The 19,390-nt window shown below is 33.5% G+C and overlaps 1 protein-coding gene across 1 annotated transcript in view; it reads left to right on the top strand.

The window, feature by feature from the left end:
• ATRNL1 (attractin-like 1) overlaps window positions 1–19,390 on the top strand; it is a 739,312-nt gene that overhangs the window by 55,316 nt on the left and 664,606 nt on the right. Inside the window, exons 7-8 of the mRNA XM_012663875.1 lie at window positions 3,872–3,959; window positions 9,401–9,656. Coding sequence (XP_012519329.1) covers window positions 3,872–3,959; window positions 9,401–9,656 — 344 coding nt within the window. The remainder of the gene's footprint in view (window positions 1–3,871; window positions 3,960–9,400; window positions 9,657–19,390) is intronic.

Here is a 19,390-nt window from a genome sequence, read left to right as displayed (position 1 = left end):
GATTAAATAAAATGAAAAGCCTATGAAATTAGAGTTGAATTTTGAATTAAAATGTGATATTTCCAAAGTTGAATTGTGAATAGAAAGAGCAAAATTGTCAAGGAAACATGGGAATTTTAAAAGTTGTATCTGTGCAAGTTTAATAGCATATTTAAAATTAAGTAATGAGTATTATTTGATATTCTCTTTCACTTGTACATTTTTCATTTGAACCAGATACTTTAACTATTTTTGTCTGAAACCTGATTTTTTTGGTTACAGTATTTATATAGATTTGTAATAAGTTATGAAGTATCAGTTTAGAAGTAACTTTGTTGCTGTTTCCACAGGTTAGAGAATATTTTTCATCATTCTGAATGTAGTTCAATTGTAGGTAAGGATATTTAAACAGCTTTTAGAAGTGATAGTGTCAGTCATAATTTGATTTATTTTCTGTAGTGGAATTTAATTGGGGTATAGATGTTACATTCTAAGACAAAACCATTCAGTAAATAATATAAAAGTTCTGTAGTAGTGTCTATAAATTAGAAAAAGACTGTTTTACAGAATCTGTATACATTAGCATTAATGAAATTAACATGTATTCATGACCATAGCAAACTGTTTTGAACACTTAAGCATGTGCTTGGTGTTTGGGATGTATCAGTGAACATAACAAATGCCCCTGTTTTTGTAAACGTAGTGAGGAAAGACTGGCAATGAAAAACCAAACATAATCACCAAAGTAAATTATATATATTAACATATATACATATTAGAGAGAGATGGATAGATAGATAGATAGATAGCAGCAGGTAAGCAAATCAGGAGTGCCAAAGAGGAGGGAGTTGCAATTAAAAATGTAGTAGTCAAGGTGGACTTCATGAGAAAGGTGAGAACTGAGCAAAGACTTGAAGGAGATCAGAGCATTATCAGTACAGTTACATGTAGACACCACAAGTAGCCACATCAGGGGCTTAAGGTAGGAGCTCCTTGAAGTGTTTGAGGAGCAAAAACAAAGCCCATGTAATTTGCATGGAATGTATGAGAGGGAAGCATAGAATTAGAGGGATAATGGAGGAGGGAGACAGATCATGTAGGGTATTGTGGATGTTTTGGGAGTCATGGGAGGATTTTGAGCTTGCTTTGAGTTTTACTTTAAAAGAGTCACCACGGCCACTTTCTTGATAATATACTGTGGATCGGGAGGAAGAGTAGAAACAGGGATTGAATTAGGATGAGATTAGCAAGGGAATGAGTTCTAGATAGAGGAGAGGACCAAGAAGTGAGCCTGAGGCACCGTATCACACTAAGAGGTTGGGAGGAAGAGGAGAAACCAGCAAAGGAGACTGAAAAAGAGTGACCAGTGATATAGGAAAAGCTAAAAAAATGCAGTGTCTTGCAAGGCAAGGGAAGACAGTGTATGAAGAGGAAGGAATGATTGGCAATGTCAAATGCTGTTCATTAGCCAGGTTAAGAAAAGTGAAGACTGAAAAGTGGCCATGGAATTTAGCATGAGGAAGTTGACCTTAACAAAGGCAGTTTTACTGGAGTAGTGGGGTTAAAAGCCTGACTGGAATTAGTTTAAGAGAGAATGGAAAGATTGGTGGGGGCAGGGGCAATAAAGAAATGGAACAGTAAAGAAATGGGGTATCTTGAAAGTAGGGAGGGAGGTCAAGAAAAGTTTTTCTTTTTTTATTAATGGGAAAAATAACACCATGTTTGTATGCTAATGGCAATGGTCTGTTAAGACCAAAAAAAAAAAAAAAAAAAAAGTTGATGTAGGAAAGAGGTGGGAGAACTGCTGGAGTGTTGTGGAATCTAGAGCACAAGGAATGTGAAAACTCATTTTTAACAAGGATCAGCAAATTACAGAGTAGGGGCCCAGGGCCTGGGAGCTAAGAATGGTTTTTGCATTTTTAATGGCTATTATGTACCCATAATAATTAAAAATAAAAAATAAAATAAATTGGGGCTGTTTAAAAAATAAAGAAGAAAATGTGAGACCAATGTGGTCCACAAAGGCTAAACTATATACTGTCTGGCCCTTTATGGAAATAGTTTGCCAAACCCTGAATGATAACTTGGTGGAAAGCAGTGTGTTGGCTGCAGGTACTAGTAGATAGGTAAATTTAGTGGTGCAAGTCTGTGAAAGTTATGTTCTGATTGATTATATTTCCTCATTTGTGTCTTACACATGTATCTTACAACTCCAAGCTTGGAAATAAGTTAAACAATGTTGAAAACAATTTTGGTAACCCTTACCTTTCTTGTGAAGGGGCACTTTGTCTCTCCTGATGAGCTGGAGGAAGAAAAAGAAATGGAATATAATAATTGATAATGAGCTTCTTAGGACAGGACCCTGTTTCTTGGCTGGGTGCTTCCTCTTATATGTTTTGGCAAACTAAGGAGATTTAAGTGTAGAATATGGTGATAGTCCAACTGGAATTCTGTTTGATAGGCATTTGAAATCCATAGTTTGGAACTTCTGTTTTCATATATATTAGACCAATAGAAAAAATATGAATTTTATTTTTGTATCCCATAATCCAGCAGTAACTTACTTTTGTAGAAGCTTCTATACTATTGGATTCATTTTGCATAATCTTAAAAAAATTATCAATAAAAAGGCTATATTTATGCATAGGAAATATATAGTTTTTAGTTAATTTTTATAATGCTAAGCTAAGTGTGTATGGGAAGGTAAAGTAGTACAGCTATTGTAGAAAACAATATGGAGGTTCCTCAAAAAACTAAAAATAAAACTACTATATAATCAAACAATCCCACTACTGGGTAAATCCAAAAGAAAGGAAATCAGTATATCAAAAAGATATCTACACTCTGTTTATTGCAGCACTATTCACAATAACCAAAATATGGAATCAATCTAAGTATCCATCAACTGATGAATAGATAAAGAAAATGTGGTATATATACACAATGTAATATTATTCAGACATAAAAAAGAATGAAATCCTGTCTTCTGCAGTGGCATGGATGGAAATGGAGGTCATTATGTTAAGTGAAATAAGCCAGGCATAGAAAGACAAATATTACATGTCCTCACTCATATGTGGGAGCTAAGAAAGTGGATGTCATGGAGGTTGAGAGTAGATTGGTGGTTATCAGAGGCTGGAAAGGGAAGGGGGAAGTGGGAGATGAAGAGAAGTTGGTTAATGGGTACAAAATGCACTTAGATGGAAGGAATAAGTTCTAGTATTCAATGGTACAGTAAGGAAATTATAGTTAACACTAATTTATTGTATGTTTCAAAATAGGTAGAAAAGAAGAATTATGGTGTTCCCAATACAAAGAAAAGATAAATGTTTTAGGTAACGGACACCCCAGTTACCCTGATTTGAACATTATACATTGTAATGTATACATGTATCAAAGTATCACATGTACCCCCAAAATATGTACAACTGTTATTAATATAGCAATAAAAAATTAAAGAATCATAACAACTATTAATAAAAAAAGAATAAAAATGAATACCTAAAGCAAATAGAGAAAATTTCTATTTTCAAGAATGAAAGCTGGCTTTAAAAAAACAATTTTAAAATACAGAATAGCCCACTATCATTTAGATTAATCAATTAGTTGAAATTATTAAAGGCAATTGGACAATTAATTCCAGTAACAAATATCCTAGTCAAGTTAATGTATGTTATACATTTAGGTGGTTGAATCCTAATTTAGAGCAGGTATATTCTGAATGAGTCTTTATTAAAAATATCTAATATTGCATGTGAAATTTTGAGTTTATTAGTTATAATTCTTTTTGAATTTAATGAGTACTTGGATACAAGTGAATAAAAGTATATGCAAATTAAAAAAACAAAAATGAATCTTAGCTTATGATGTTATTTTCTTTTCTTGCTTTTAGTTACAATTTAGAAAGCAGTATATGGAATGTAGGAACTCTATCAAGGGGACCTCTCCAGAGGTATGGACACTCTCTGGCTTTATATCAGGTATGGCTCCTGCTTATAAAGTTTTGATAAGATAGTTTTAAGAGTTTACCTTAAAGGAAAAAATACTAAATCTCAGATGTATTTCAAACACCTAATGAGAACAATAGATTATGTGGATCACAATAACTGGAGATATCATATACTCATATAATATTTTAGTAAAAGAATATATTTTACAATTGGCCTTTGGACATGTAAAGAAATGAAGATTGAATTTTTGTCTATGGCTTTTTACCTCGTCATCAGGACAATCCCTTTTTTTTTAAAAAACATTATGATAAAATACATGTACCATAAAATTTACTATTTTAACAATTTTTAAGTATAGAGTTCAGTGGCATTAAGTACATAGATGTTGTATAATAGTGGCCACCATTATCTTAAAAAACTGAAGCAATAAGTCCCTATTCCCCCTTCCCTTTGCCCCTGAAAACCACCATTTCCTTTCTGTCTCTGTGAATTTGACTACTCTAGGTACCGCATATAAGTAGAGTGTTACGGTATTTGCTCTTTTATGACTGACTTGTTTCCCTTAGAGCTGATATCTTCAAAGATCATCCATATTCTATCACGTGTCAGAATGTCCTTCCTTTTTAAGGCTGAATAAATATTCTATTATATGTGTATACCACATTTTGTTTATCCATTAATCTGTTGATGGGCATTTGAATTGCTTCCACCTTTTGGCTATTGTGAATAATGTTTCTAAGAAAATGTGTGTACAGCTATCTGTTTGAGTTTCTGCTTTCAATTTTTTGGGGTGTATACTCGGAAGTGAAATTGCTGGATCATATGGTAATTCTATGTTTAATTTTTTGAAGGAAATGCCATATTGTTTTCCACTGTGTCTGCACCATTTTGCATTCCTTGCATTCCCAATCAACAGTGCATAAGGATTCCAGTTTTTACACAGCCTCACCAACACTTGTTATTTTCTATTTTTATTGTTTGATAATTGTTCCTAGTGAGTGTGAAGTAGTATCTCATTGTGATTTCGACTTACATTTCTCTCATGATTAGTTATATTGGACATCTTTTCAAGTGCTTATTGACCATTTGTATATCTTCTTTGGAGAAATGTCTATTAAAGTCTTCTGCTGTTTTTGAATTGGGTTGTTTGTTTTTTTATTGTTGAGTTGTATGAATTCTTTTATCTATTATAATATGAACCCTTAATCAGATATATGATTTACAAGTATTTTCTCCCCATCTGTGGGCTATCTTCTTACTCTGTTGACAGTGTGTTTGGTGCAAAAAATTTTTTAATTTTGATGTAGTCCAATTTATTTGTTTTTTCTTTTACCTGTGCTTTTGGTATCCATACATAAAAAATCATTGCTAAATCTAATGTCATGAAGCTTTTCCTCTATATTTTAAAAGTTTTTAAGTTTTATCTCTTATGTTTAGGTCTTTGTTCCATTTTGAGTAATTTTTATGTAATAGTGTAACATAAGGGTCTAATTTCATTCCTTTGCGTGAGGATAGCCAGTTTTCCCAGCATCATTTGTAGAAAAATGTGTCTTTTTCCCATTGGATGGTCTTGGCACCCTAGTGGAAAATCATTTGACCATATTCGTGAGGGTGTATTTCTGGGCTCTCTGTTAATTGATCTATAGGTCTGTTGTTATGCTGGTACCACACTGTTTTGATTATCGTAGGCTATAGCTTTGTAGTAAGTTTTGAAGTCAAGAAGTGTGAGACCTCCAACTTTTTTTTTTCAAGATTGTTTTGGTTATTCAGAGTTCCTTGAAATTCTATGGAAATTTTAGGATGGAGTTTTCTATTTTTGCAAAAAATGTTGGGATTTTGATAGGAATTGCATTGGAATTAGTTATTTTTGTGTATTTGTGCGATTCATGAATTTAGCATGATTAAAATGATAGGGCATTTCTCTGGTTTTATTTTTGAATCAACAAAAATCCATGTATTTTGTGGTCTGTGGCTAAGTCTTTTAAACCCAAATTTATATATTTTCTGTGTTTACATAAAAAAATTTGGAAAACAGAAGCCAATATGAAGAATAAAATACCACTCTTTATTTTCTATGCATATATGTTTTAAAATTAAATAAAAATTTCTCTATGTATATATACATATACATGTTATTTTATCTTCTTTTAGTTTTAGTTTTTTGCTTTATCTCTTTTTTTGTAAAAATAGCTTTTTTTGAGATATAATTGATATACAGTTCACTCATTTAAAGTGTATAATTCAATGGTTTTTAGTATTGTGAGAATTGTGCAATCATCTCTTACAGATTTGTATATGATCACAGAGTTGTGTAATTAATTTTAGGACATTTTTATCACTTCACAAAGAACCTTGTATCCTTTAGCTATCACCCCAAACCTACTTATCCTCCCAACTTTAAGCAATCACAAATCTACTTTTTTGTCTCTCCATGTTTGTCTATTCTGGACATTTCATATGAACAAAATCATATACTATGTGGCTTATGACTGGCATATTTCACTTAGCATAATGTTTTCAAGGTTTAGCCATATTGTAGCATATCAGTACTTCATTCCTTTTTATGGCTGAATAATATTCCATTTCATGGATATACAACATTTTGTTTATTTCTTCATCAGCTGATGGACATTTGAGCTGTTTCTACCTTTTGGCTGTTATGAATAATGTTGCTATGAATATTAGTATATAAGTTTTTGTATAGGCATATGTTTTCATTTCTTTTGAGTATATACATAGGAGTGGAATTGCTGGGTCAAATGGTAATTCTATGTTTAACTTTTTTGAAGAATTACAGACCATTATCCAAAGTGGTTGTACCATTTTACATTCCCACCAGCCATGTATGAAGGTTCCCATTTCTATACATCCTTGCTAACACTTGTTAGTATCTGTTTTTTTGATTATAGCTATCCTCTTGGTGTGAATTGTTATCTCACTGTAGGTTTTTTTTGGAAACAGAGTCTCACTCTGCTGCCTGGGCTAGAGTGCTGTGGCGTCAGCCTAGCTCACAACAACCTCAAACTCCTGGGCTTAAGCAATCCTTCTGCCTCAGCCTCCCGAGTAGCTGGGACTATAGGCATGTACTACCATGCCCGGCTAATTTTTTCTATATATTTTTAGTTGCCCAGTTAATTTCTTTCTATTTTTAGTAGAGACGGGGTTCTCACTCTTGCTCAGGCTGGTCTCAAACTCCTGACCTCAAGTGATCCTCCCGCCTCAGCCTCCCAGAGTGCTAGGATTATAGGCATGAGCCACCACACCCGACCACTTTCATTGTGGTTTCGATGTGTATTTTCTTGTTAACTAATGATGTTGAGCATCTTTATATACATATTGGGCATTTGCATATTGTCTTTGGAGAAATGTCCATTCAAGTCTTTTGCCTACTTTAAAATTAGATTATTTGTCTTGTAATTATTGAGTTGTAATGGTTCTTTATGTATTCCAGGTTCAAGTCCCTTATCAGATATATAATTTGCAAATATTTCCCTCCATTTTCTCTGCTGTTTGACTTTCTTGATTGTATTTTTTGAAAAGCATAATTTTTTTTGTTTTGATAAAGTGCAATTTATTTTTGCTTTCCTTTTGTTGCTTGTGATTTTGGTGTCATATCTAAAAATTCATTGCCAAATCCTGGGTCATAAAGATTTACCCTATTTTTTATTTTAAGAGTTTTATAGTTTTGGCCGTTACATTTAGTTCTTTGACCTATTTTGAGTTAAGTTTTGTATATGGTGTGCAGTAAGGATTCAACTTCATTTTTTTGCATGTGACTATCCAGTTTTCCCATCACCATTTGTTGAAGAGATTATTCTTTTCTCTTTGAATGGTTTGGACACTCTTGTCAAAAATCAATTGGCCATAGATACATGGGATTATTTCTGGACTCTCGGTTCTATTCAATTGATTTATTCTAGCAGTACTCTGTCTTGATTACTTTTATTTTGCAGTAAGTTTTTGAGAAGTGTGAGTCCTCTGATTTTGTTCTTTTACGAGATTGTTCTGATGTTCTGCAACCTTTCAATTCCATATGCATTTTAGAATCAATTTGTTAATTTCTGCAAAGAAGCCAGATGAGATTCTGAGAGGGATTGTGTTGAATCTGTAGGTCAACTTGGAGAGAATTGCCATTTTAATAATGGAGAGTCTTCTGACCCATAAACATGAGATGTCTTTCCATTCATTTAGATCATTTAAAAATTTCTTTCAACAATGTTTTATAATTTTCAGAGTATACATTTTAGACTTCTTTTGTTAAATTTATTCCTATTTTATTCTTTTTGATGCTTTTGTCAATGAAATTATTTTCCTAATTTCATTTTTGGATTGTACATTACAAGTGTTTAGAAATACAATTTACTTATATACATTGATCTTGCATCCTGCAGTATTGCTAAACTCATTTATTAGCTCTAAGTGTTTCCTTTTATTTCTTAGGATTTCCTATATACAAGATCACGTTATCCATGAATAGAAATATTTTACTTCTTCCTTTCCAATCTGGATACCTTTATTTAGTTTTTGCTTATTTGCCCTAGCTAGAACCTCCATTACAATGTCGAATAGAAGTGGCAAAAGTAGGCATCGTTCGTTATGTTGTTCCTGACCTTAGGGGAATGCATTCACTCTTTCACCACGAAGTATAATGTTAGCTGTGCGTTTTCCTTAATATTCTTTACTATGTTGAAGAAGTTCCCTTCCATTTTAAGTTTGCTGAAATAGTGATGACATATCATTTATGTATCATTTATTTCCATTGTATGGAATTGAAATTATTTGTGTAATTTGTAAGTACTATGAAGATTTACCAAAGGTGAACTGAAGGCAGTGTAGCATCTTCCCATAGCCATGAGAAATGGTAATAAAAAAGTACTCTACATGATGCACAAATGTGGTCTACCTTTTTGGTGAACAGCACTTGATGAAAACAGTGAATAATTGAGGCTACCACAAAGAAGTACAAATGGATGGTAGAATTCCAGTATAACAACTAGGGATTCAGATCATTCAAATATTGAAAAGACTATCTCTGAGTAATGTTAATCAGCAGCTTAGTTTGTTACTTTTTTGTTGTATGGAAGGAATAAATTATTGTTATAGAATTTCTTTACTCTTTAATTTTAAGTTCCTAATTAGCTTATTGCATTTTTTATTCTCCCAATAGTACTGTAGTGTTCTCTTCCTATATGATATTTAAGAATATACTTAATTGACTATATAATATAATAGTTTTGAATAAAATATCTTAAAATAACTTTTTGAAAGCTTGGATATTTCCCCCCTTTGTGTATGTAAAAGTATTACTCATGTGCTCCCAGGTGGCTTTTTGCAAATAAGGATTATGCCTTTTGCATGTTGTGAGCAACTCCTAAAATTTAATGTTTAAATTTAGCCTTTATTTTTAATTAATATATATTGCTAAGAAATAACTCTATTTTATTTATTAATATATATATTTTAATTTACAGGAAAACATCTTTATGTATGGAGGCAGAATTGAAACAAAGGATGGCAATGTCACAGATGAATTATGGGTTTTTAACATACATAGTCAGTCATGGAGTACAAAATCTCCTACTGTTATTGGACACGGTCAGCAGTATGCTGTGGAGGGACATTCAGCACATATTATGGAGTTGGATAGTAGAGATGTTGTCATGATCATAATATTTGGATATTCTACAATATATGGTTATATAAGCAGCATACAGGAATACCATATCTGTGAGTTACTTTAAAAATATAATTTCTTTATTGGTTGAGAATATTTTTATCTTTAATAAAATCTTAATATGAGTTTAGTAAAAATGATGAATTGAGATCAAAATTATAAGCTAAGAATTAATTGTTAATATACATGTTTTGATTATGTTAGATTTTGTCCTTTAATATTTAAGCTTATCTTCTTAGCCAAACTAGGAGAAATGTTACATACTAGTCTCATTTTTCAAGATTTGAGAATATTTTTAAATATGAAAAATTCCAATAGGTGGTGCTGTTTCTTTGGATTTTACTTATGAACCAAGAGCTGAAACTGACCCAATCTCTTTACTGTGCATTACGTGATTTCAAGATTTTTCATTTTTCAGCATTCTATTCCCAATCTTATTGCTATATCTTTATGTACGTATTACTCCTTTAAAATAAGCTTCCCAAGGATAGTCTGTTGGCTTCTATAAGAGATTGTTATCTGGTGTGTGAAGGTGACTAGGGCAATCTTCATATGGCTTTCTGTACTATACTTTTATTCTTTTTGTTTTTCTGGTATGTTATGTTTTTGAATTCTTTATGAGATTTTCAAACAGTGGTAATGTTTTTGTTGTTTTTAATTTGTCTTCAAATATATACCCTACAGTCACTATTCAGATTCAAGAACATACCCCATTTCTGGCTCTGGCCAGTATTAAGGACTCAAATTCTTTGTTCTTTAGTGTAGCTATATATACAACTATTTAGAGTCCCTGTAAGTCTTAATGAGAAAACTCATTTGCAGACCACCATTAGCAACAAGAGAGTGCTTATGTACTCAGAGAAAGACTCCCCTTCTAAATACTCCAGTTTCCCCTGCAGTACTTTCATGTGATAGCTGTTTTTGTTTTCATACCCTCAGTCCAGCTAGGTTGAAAGTAGGCTGTGTATCCTTCTTACCTCTTATTGCCATTTCCACTCTATTCTCAATCCCTCCTCCTTTAAATCACCTGGCTTTAAATCTTGTGTCATTAGACTATGCTACCTATTTCTTTACTTTCTGCACTCATCTTTTGCTCCTCAGATTGTTGTGTTTTATTTCTTGAAGAATTTAGCTTCTGGCTCACTGTCATTCTGTCTAGCATATAGCTAAATATTTTAATGATTGAAATATCCATTTAAATACCTCTTCTAATACCTGGCCTGCCAATTTCTTGATCTCCTCAGTAAAGATCTTGTTTTCCATCCTACTTAAACCACTCTCTCCCATTGTCATACTCTTGACCTTGTCATTCCAGTACCTGCAAGGAGTCCCAAAATTTTCATTTCAAATATCTTACTGTTCAAGTACCCCTGATCTCCCAGCTCACTGATTCTAGCACCCACATTCTGACTGTTCTTTGACCTTACCAGAATCTTTAGTCCATTGAACCTCCTATCAGTTCTTCCACTATCTCTCACTCTCTCTTGTCTGTATTTCTAACCTTACCCAGCTTCAAGTTCATAATTACCAATATCAAGTTATTCTTTAATGATGTGTGGTACTTACCCAGATTTAAGTTTATAATTGCCATTCTCAAGTTGGCCCTTAATGATGTCTTGAATTTCTACCAGTCTAGCTTGATCTCTTCCAGCTCTCCTGTATGACTATTTTATACATTTCCTCTCTCCTCAAACTTCCAACCCTTCTCTATCATTACTCTTAGCTGATGACCTCCCTTCTTATTTTACCAAGAAAATAGAAGTAATCAAAAGAGAACTACTGATGGGAACATGTTGGAGTGTAAAGATAGTTAGTAATGCTGCATTGAAGAAGCTTGCTTACATACATCACTATCATAACAAACTCATGATAACATTGAAGCAAATGTGGCTGAGTTATTCTAATTTTTCAGATGGGCCCAGGGGTTGTTTAAGCAAGAATTATAAATTTTTTGTGTAGAAGGGCTGTTTTGTTTTCTGAATCTGTTATTAGTTTTTGGTTTTATTATAGTGTTCAGGAAATGTAGGTATTAGTTATACTTTTTTGTAATTTATTGAAATTTTCTTTGTGGCCTAATTTACATAAATATTCTATAGGCACTTGAAAAAAGATAAAGCCTTATATAATATCAAAATATGGAGTTCAACATATATATTTATCAAATCTACTTTATTGATTATATTGTTTAGGCCTTCTGTTAACTACTTGTTTTGTACATGATCTGTCTTGCTCTGAAAGTTGAATTAAAGTTTTAAAATTTTAGTCTATTTTTTGCCTATTTCTCCATGTATATTCTAGAATTTGTTTTATGAAAGTTGCTAGTATAGATATTAATAAGTGTTACATGTTTATTGTGATTATATCCTTTAATGTTATAAAGTGATTTGCCTGTTAACGTTTTTGACCTGAATTCTACCTTATCTGTTATTATTAATAATATTATGGCCCTTGGTTTTTTTTTTTCTTTTTTGTCAGACTTTTCCTGGTATGCTTTTACTCATTACTTTATTGTTATTGTTTAGTGTTTCAGAATCACTTTGTTTTAAATGTATTTCTTGAGGAGAGAGTTGGAATTTGCCTCATGTGATTCCCGTCTTTTTTTGTACGTTTCCTATACATGTTTTATGTTTTTAAAAGTCATTCTGTTGTCTTTTTTTGTTGTTGTTGCTTTTAATTATAGCTCTTCTCGTGTTTAGGCTCCCTTCCTCCCTTATTTTTCTTTTTCTGTTGGAATGAGTTTGGTAATTTTTGAGATTTGCTACCATTAGTTTCCTCCATGCTCCTTGTTTCTCATCTTCCTTTCTGCATTGTTGTGGCTTTCTGTATCTGGCTGTCTTGGTTTCACTTGCTCATTGAGCGCTTATACCTAATCTGGAGTTGGTAGGGATTTTTTTTTACCCTCCTAATTTCTCTGGAAATATAATTTTCTTTTTCTTTCACTTTACCCACCTCCCTCATATTTTCCTTTTGTTTTATGTCTTCCCTGAAGAGAATGGGAAGAGTCAGAATTAAACCATCACAACTATCACCATGCTTGTACTTGAAACATAGGTTTTTTTTTTCGAGACAAGGTCTCACTCTGTTGCCTGGGCTACAGTGCAATGATGTTATCACAGCTCACTGCAATCTCAAACTCCTGGGCTCAAGTGATCTTCCTGCCTCAGTCTTCCAAGTAGCTGGGACTACAGGTGCATGCCATCATGCCTAGCTAATTTGCAATCCTCCTGCTTTGGGATCCCAAAGTGCTAGGATTACAGGTGTGAGCCACCATGCCCTGCTGAAATATAGGTTTTGACTTTTGAGGTTTTAAAATGAATACTGAACTTAGTGTAAAGTTAACCAATACTTTTTCTCTTTGATCAATTTATAGACTATTGTTTTCTACTGTTTTAATTAATTTTGTTTTGTTTCAATCACAAATGACATTATTATCATATTTAATACCAGGAGCCAGCAAAGTTTTCTATAAAGGGCCAGATAATAAATATTTTAGGCTTTGTGGGTCATATAGTCTGTCACAACTAATCAACTCTGCTGTTGTAGCATAAAAGCAGCCATAGACAATACATAAATAAATGGGCATGGTTTTATTCCAATAAAAATTTATTTACAAAACCAGGTGGTGGCTAGATTTAGCCCTTGGGCCTTACTTTGCTTATTCCTGCTCTTGGAAGAGAGTATGCTTCTGGGGTCCCAGCCACCCTGGTCCAATTTAAATTAAAATTTGGCATGCAGTTGTTTTGGACATTGTATGTAGGGAGATTTCATGCCCCAAAGTGGCATGGTATCTAGTCCATGGCTGAAAGTTCCCCGGGGAACAGTCGTTTCCTCCATCTGGAGCCAAGGCTGAAACAGATGATTTCTGTCTGCCTCTGCAGAGCAAATTTTTAAAAATTCACTTTTTCACTGAGGTTGTACCTTTTTAAGCCTCTGACTTTATGTAGTCGTTCCCTGATCCAGTACCTACATGGGCTTACCTTCAAAATGGCCATTAAAACTGAATTGCTAGGCCACTTGATTGGTATATACCTTCCCCAGTGAATATAGTTTATGCTTCATAGTACTGAATATATTTTACCCTTTTCATATTTCTCTGTATTAAATTATAGTCTCATTCAGCCATGAGACAAAGTGGTGGTTGCCCTTTCCATGGACGTACAGGAAAGCACAACAGATTTATTCTGATCAACTATGAATGATAAATGTTGATATAGGTTGTTAGGTGATAAATTCATTGGCTGGTAGGTTTTTGTTTTCATTTTGAGATAATCTGATTATAGAATGTGAATTGTAGTTTCAGTGAATTTTAAAATATTTCTGTATTGGGTTTCTTTTCTACAATATCCTGTATTGAGTCTTATTCTACAACCAAAATACTATTTCTAAATTAATTTACCAACAGAGTATTTTTGGCTTGATTTTTGTCTTACTAATTGCATTACTTTACAGGTATACTTAGGAATGCAGCATAAAATGGAAATGGGGAAATACATGATTTATGAGTTTTATAAGAATAACAGATGAATTATGAGCAGTTTTAAAATTCTGTGAATTATTTAAGTACAAAGTAAAACCCATCAACTTTTCTGTAAAATTATATCTTAATAGCAAAACTAATTTATACTTTATTTGTTACGCATTTTGAATTTGCTGCTTAGATGTTGAAAGTATGTAGTGTCAAAAAAGTAATCTGTAAGTACTTTCACTTTGAAAAGTACTTACAAAGAAAAGAATCCAAAAGAATGGGTAAATATAGTTTAAAGATACTGTCAGAATAATTAAGTTCATTATAGAAAAGTGCTACTTTAGGAAATGACACTATATGAAGTAGGGTTGCTTTGACTATAAGTAATGGGAAAATTTATCATCTTAGTTGTAAGATAAATGCTCTTAATCTTCACAAAGAGGTTTTTTGTTTTTTTTCTGTTTTTAGTGAGAACTGCTATAACTGTGATGATATTTTAGATTCTTCTTCCTGACTGATTTTAATAGTATCAACTACCCAAGTATAGATGGGATTTACTTTGAGCATCCTTACACATTTAAAGCTTCTAGAAAATTAAGAACATGAATGTTTTGGTATTAAAGAGAGGGTTATCTCTTTAGCATTGTGGGGAAGGTAACTGAAAAGAAAGCTGAAATTCTAGCAGGATAATTCATGAAAACAGGGTATTTTACTAGATAAAAATTTACTCTGAAATATATTCTGTTTAAGATATTGTTCTCACCAGTATGTAGAAATTTTAGAAAGAGAAGAAATTCCAGTTACCATACCCCAAAATGATCACTTATTCAACTTTTAATAATATTGCAAATAATTGTGAGGTATTACTGGTTCTGTGTCCTGTACTGTGAATCCTCTTTGAGATTTTTGTCATAATCTGATTCAGAGCAAAGCAACCATCTGATTACATTATCTTTAATTATCTTAGTTTGAGGATTACACATTAATATTAAAAAAAATCTAAGATACTAGAAAATGCTTTTTAACTATTGAGTTTGTAGCTATCTCTAGCTGTTTATAGCTTTTAACATCACTGTGTCTTGAGTTTTAGAGTATCTACTGAGCTAAGGAGTACCTCCAAATGCTGGGTTGACTTATTAGCTTACAGAAGCACATTTTTGGTTCTGCTTGGTTCCAGATATATGCAATAATGCATATCAGGAAATTTTTCCTTACCTTTGCAGGTATTTTCCTTACCTTATGAGGCATTTTTCCTTACCTTTGCAGGATGTATTTCTAACACAGGGATATAGATAATAAACATAATAAGTATGTATGTGATGTGTTAGAAGATAATAAATTTTTAAAAAATAGAGCAAGGTAAGGAGAGTGAAAGTACCAAGGGTGGGAGGTAGTTATATTTTAAAACAGGAAGGCCAGGATAGATGAGTGAGAAAGTGAGTTTTGAGCAAAGAATTGAAGGAAGTGAAGAAGTTTGCTATGTGCTATCTAGGGGAGGAATGCTCCATAGAAGAACAGGTAGAACCAAGACCATGAGGTAAGAACATATAGAGCATGTTCAAGGAATAGTAAGGAGTCTGGAGAAGAGTGAGTACAGGAAAAAATTAAGAGATGAGGTTAGAGAGGTAATAAGGAGCAAGATCGCCAGATTTGTGTATGGCCTTTGTCTTTTATCTGAGTGAAATGAGGAGGCATTGCAAGATTTTGAACAGAGCAATGAGATAATTTTTATATGAATTATTCTGTCTGCTGTGTTGCAAATAAACCTTATGGAGGAAAGAGTAGAAAATAAGAGCCCAGTTAGGAAGCTTTTACAGTAATCTAGGTAAAAAATGGTGGTGGTTTAGGTCAGGGTGGTAGCACTGGAGATGGTGAGGATTAGTTGATTTGTTTTATGTTTTTTAAAAGTAGAACCAATTAGTATTTGCTGAGGGTTTAGATGTAGAGCTGGAGATAAAGGAGAGAAATCAAGGATGATTCCAAGGTTTTGGGTCTAAGCAACAAGAAAAATGAAGTTGCCAGCAACTGACATGTAGAAGATTATGGAGCAGGTTTGACGTGAAGGTGGTATGAAGGCTAGGAGTTCAGTTTGGCCATGTTATATGTGAGATATCCACTAGACATCAAAGAGAAAATTCAAGTAGACAATTGTGTATATGGGTTTGGAATTTTAGAGGGAGAGATTTGGGCTGGGGATGTAAATTTGGGTATTCTTGGGATATAGATGGCATTTAAAGCCATGAAACAGGATCAGATCACTAAGGAAATGGGTGTAGATAAAAAGGAGAAAAAAAGGATTGAGACCTAGGGTGCTCCCATGACAAGAGGTAGGGGAGAAAAAGAAGCAAGGGAGAGTGTGGTGAACTATAAGCCAAGTGCAGAAAGAATAGTAAGCAGGATAGTAATCAGTTGTGCCAAATTCTGGTGATGGGTCAAGCAAAATGATTACTGAGGATTGGCCATTGATTTAGCACTGTGCAATCACTGGTTATCTTGACAGGAACAGTTTCTGTGTGGTGACGATGTGAAAGCCTCACAGCCTTGGATTTAATAGGGAATGAGAGGAGTGGAATTGGAAATGATGGGTAGAGCCAACTCTTTCAGGGACATTTGTTTGAAAAGGAAAGCACAAAGTGGGCGGAAGATGGCAGGAAGTGTGAGATCCTTTGTTAGTTTGGGTTTTCACAGAAGCAAATATTGAGACAAGTATTGAAGTGAAAAATTTTACTTGGGAAAGTGTACGTAACACTATTAGGGGAGTTGAGAAGTAATGCAGGGATGAGAAGGTAGCCATTAAAGGGTCCGTTAATAAAGCCAACCTACCACAGTGGTGACAGAGCTTAATTACTCAGTCTTTAATTAACATACAGTCTTTGAAATTTTTTTCTTTATTAAACTTGTTAGTTGATGAGTCTGGTGGATCACGTCTCCAAAATCCACCCAATCTTTAGTTGAAGATATGTGTCATTCAGTGTGGCTTGACTTATATGAAAATGTGTATAGACATATTATATAATAACAGAATACTTAAGAAAATAGCCTGTATGAAGAACAAACCAATAGATCTGGAAGGGAAATTTTTCGTGAGAGCACCCTAGAGTACAACTTCTAAAAGTGATGTATGGTTTTCAAGTGCTTAGGAGTGAAAGTGACCAACAAACTTTATTTGCAAAATTATTGTTGGAAAAATCAGGAAAATGCACAATGAAGAGATCAGTTTGCAGTAAAGGCTCTATATGCTTTTGTTTAAGTCACAAAGTGGAGGTGGCTTTCATAATCATATAATGATGAAAAGACTATTAATCCACAGCTATATTTACTGCTTTTTTCATTGAAATAGTTCCATTTTATTCTAAATTCCTGTATCTCTTTTTTTATAACTGAATATGAGATATGTTATGATTTGAATGTGTCTCCTCCAAAATTCATGTTAAAACATAATCCCCATTGTGATAGTATTAAGAGATGGGACCTTTTGGGAAGTGATTAAGTGATAGTGGCTCTGCCCTCATGAATGGATTAGTGCCTTGTAAAAGGGCTAAAGGGAACTAGTCTAGGCCCTTTTTGCCTTCTATCCCTTCCACCTCGTGAGTGCACAGCATTCTTCCCCTCTGGAGGACACAGCAAACAAGGCGCCATCTTGAAGCAGAGAGTGCAGCCCTCACTGGACGCTAAACCTGCCAACACCTTGATTTTGGACTTCTCAGTCTCCAGAACTGTGAGAAATAAATTTCTCTTGTTTATAAATTACTCAGCCTGTGGTATTTTGTGTCATAACATCACAAATGGACTAAGATAACATATATGCCTCTTTTTATAGGTACTCTTTTTGTACTTATATTTCTTTTCTAAGAAGTTAATTTTAGAGCAGGAATTCTGCAGTATACTTCTTTGTGTGTATACTTTCTAGTAAAGTACCATATATTAAATACTTGATAAATATTTGTGGTGAATAAATATGGTTTTCAGCATATATTCCTTAAAAGCGAATCTATATGTTTTTTGATTTAGTTTATAGTATATTAACCAAATTATTTAAATTATCTACCATACATAATTATTCTCTTTCTGGTAGTGACTCATAAAGTGCTGTGCATGATATTTTCCATTTGTCTCTCCAGATCTGCCTTTCATGCTTTTCTATTCTGCTCCTATGCCCTTTGGCTTCCAGTTGAGATCAGCTGTGGTGGGTACCAACGGTAGATCTGAGGATGGGAGATGAGTGAGGTTGAGGTATTTTATTCCTCCAACTCCTTCCCTGCTGAATAACCTTGGGTTAGTTGGTTTGCTCTAGTGAAGGCCAAAGATCTCTTTCTTCATATAGATACTCTTCATGAATTCTGGAAACAACTCCCACCTCTTTTATAAGGCCGAGGATTGGTAAAGGCTTCCTGCTGTGATAGGTCCCAGAATGTTATCTTGTCCATACCTTTATAAATAGCTTTTTAAAATTAAATTGTTTACAGTTACTTATTCTGAGCATATTATTTGTTTCTTCTGAGCATCCTGGCTGATACAGCTACTATTGGCTTTTTAGAGATTTAAATATAACCTTTGACAAAAATGATTCTTCATGTGTACTTATCTTAGTTGTTGGGAGGAAGAGGTGTCTTGTGAGAATATGTCACATTTTATTAATGGAGAAAAATGTTGGCAGAAATATAAACCTTTTGGAATGGCACCGAGCTAGGTCCTTCAGTCCATTTCTACTACCCTTATTCTTGAGCTTTTTATTTTAGAACCATGTGATCATCTTTAACATTGTATTTTCCTCTTAATGTTAAAGGCTGATACATTTGTTCATCATCTTTCAAGATTATTATCTATTCTGATTTTTTATAAGCAGCACTCATTTATTTATGTACTTCTTTGTGTTTATTAAAAACCATTTGTTGCACATTCTTTCAAGTTTCTTTTTATAATTATGCTAACTTAACTCTGGTTATTAGACTGTCAACATAGAAGTAATCATGTCTTACTAGCAAAATGTCCCCAAATGTGTATTTGATGGGAGAATATTTATCTGAAGAAACATAACCATTGTTATTGTATTCTTTTAAGTTTACTCTTTAAATCATGTTTGTTAAAAAAAATTGTTGGATTTTTTTTGTTTTCTACCTCTCCATTATTCTGAAATCCAGAATTTCTTATTACATATTTGCTTTTTTTTTTTTTTGACAAAGAGTCTCACTCTGTTGTCCTGGCTAGAGTGAGTGCTGTGGCGTCATCATAGCTCACAGCAACCTCAAACTCCTGGGCTCAAGCGATCCTACTGCCTCAGCCTCCTGAGTAGCTGGGACTACAGGCACGCGCCACCATGCC

The sequence above is a fragment of the Propithecus coquereli genome, unplaced genomic scaffold (genome assembly GCF_000956105.1).
Source record: "Propithecus coquereli isolate 6110/MARCELLA unplaced genomic scaffold, Pcoq_1.0 Scaffold84, whole genome shotgun sequence".
Lineage (NCBI taxonomy): Eukaryota > Metazoa > Chordata > Mammalia > Primates > Indriidae > Propithecus > Propithecus coquereli.
The sequence above is the reverse complement of the archived record's forward strand: the minus strand, read 5'-3'. Positions and strand labels throughout refer to the sequence as shown.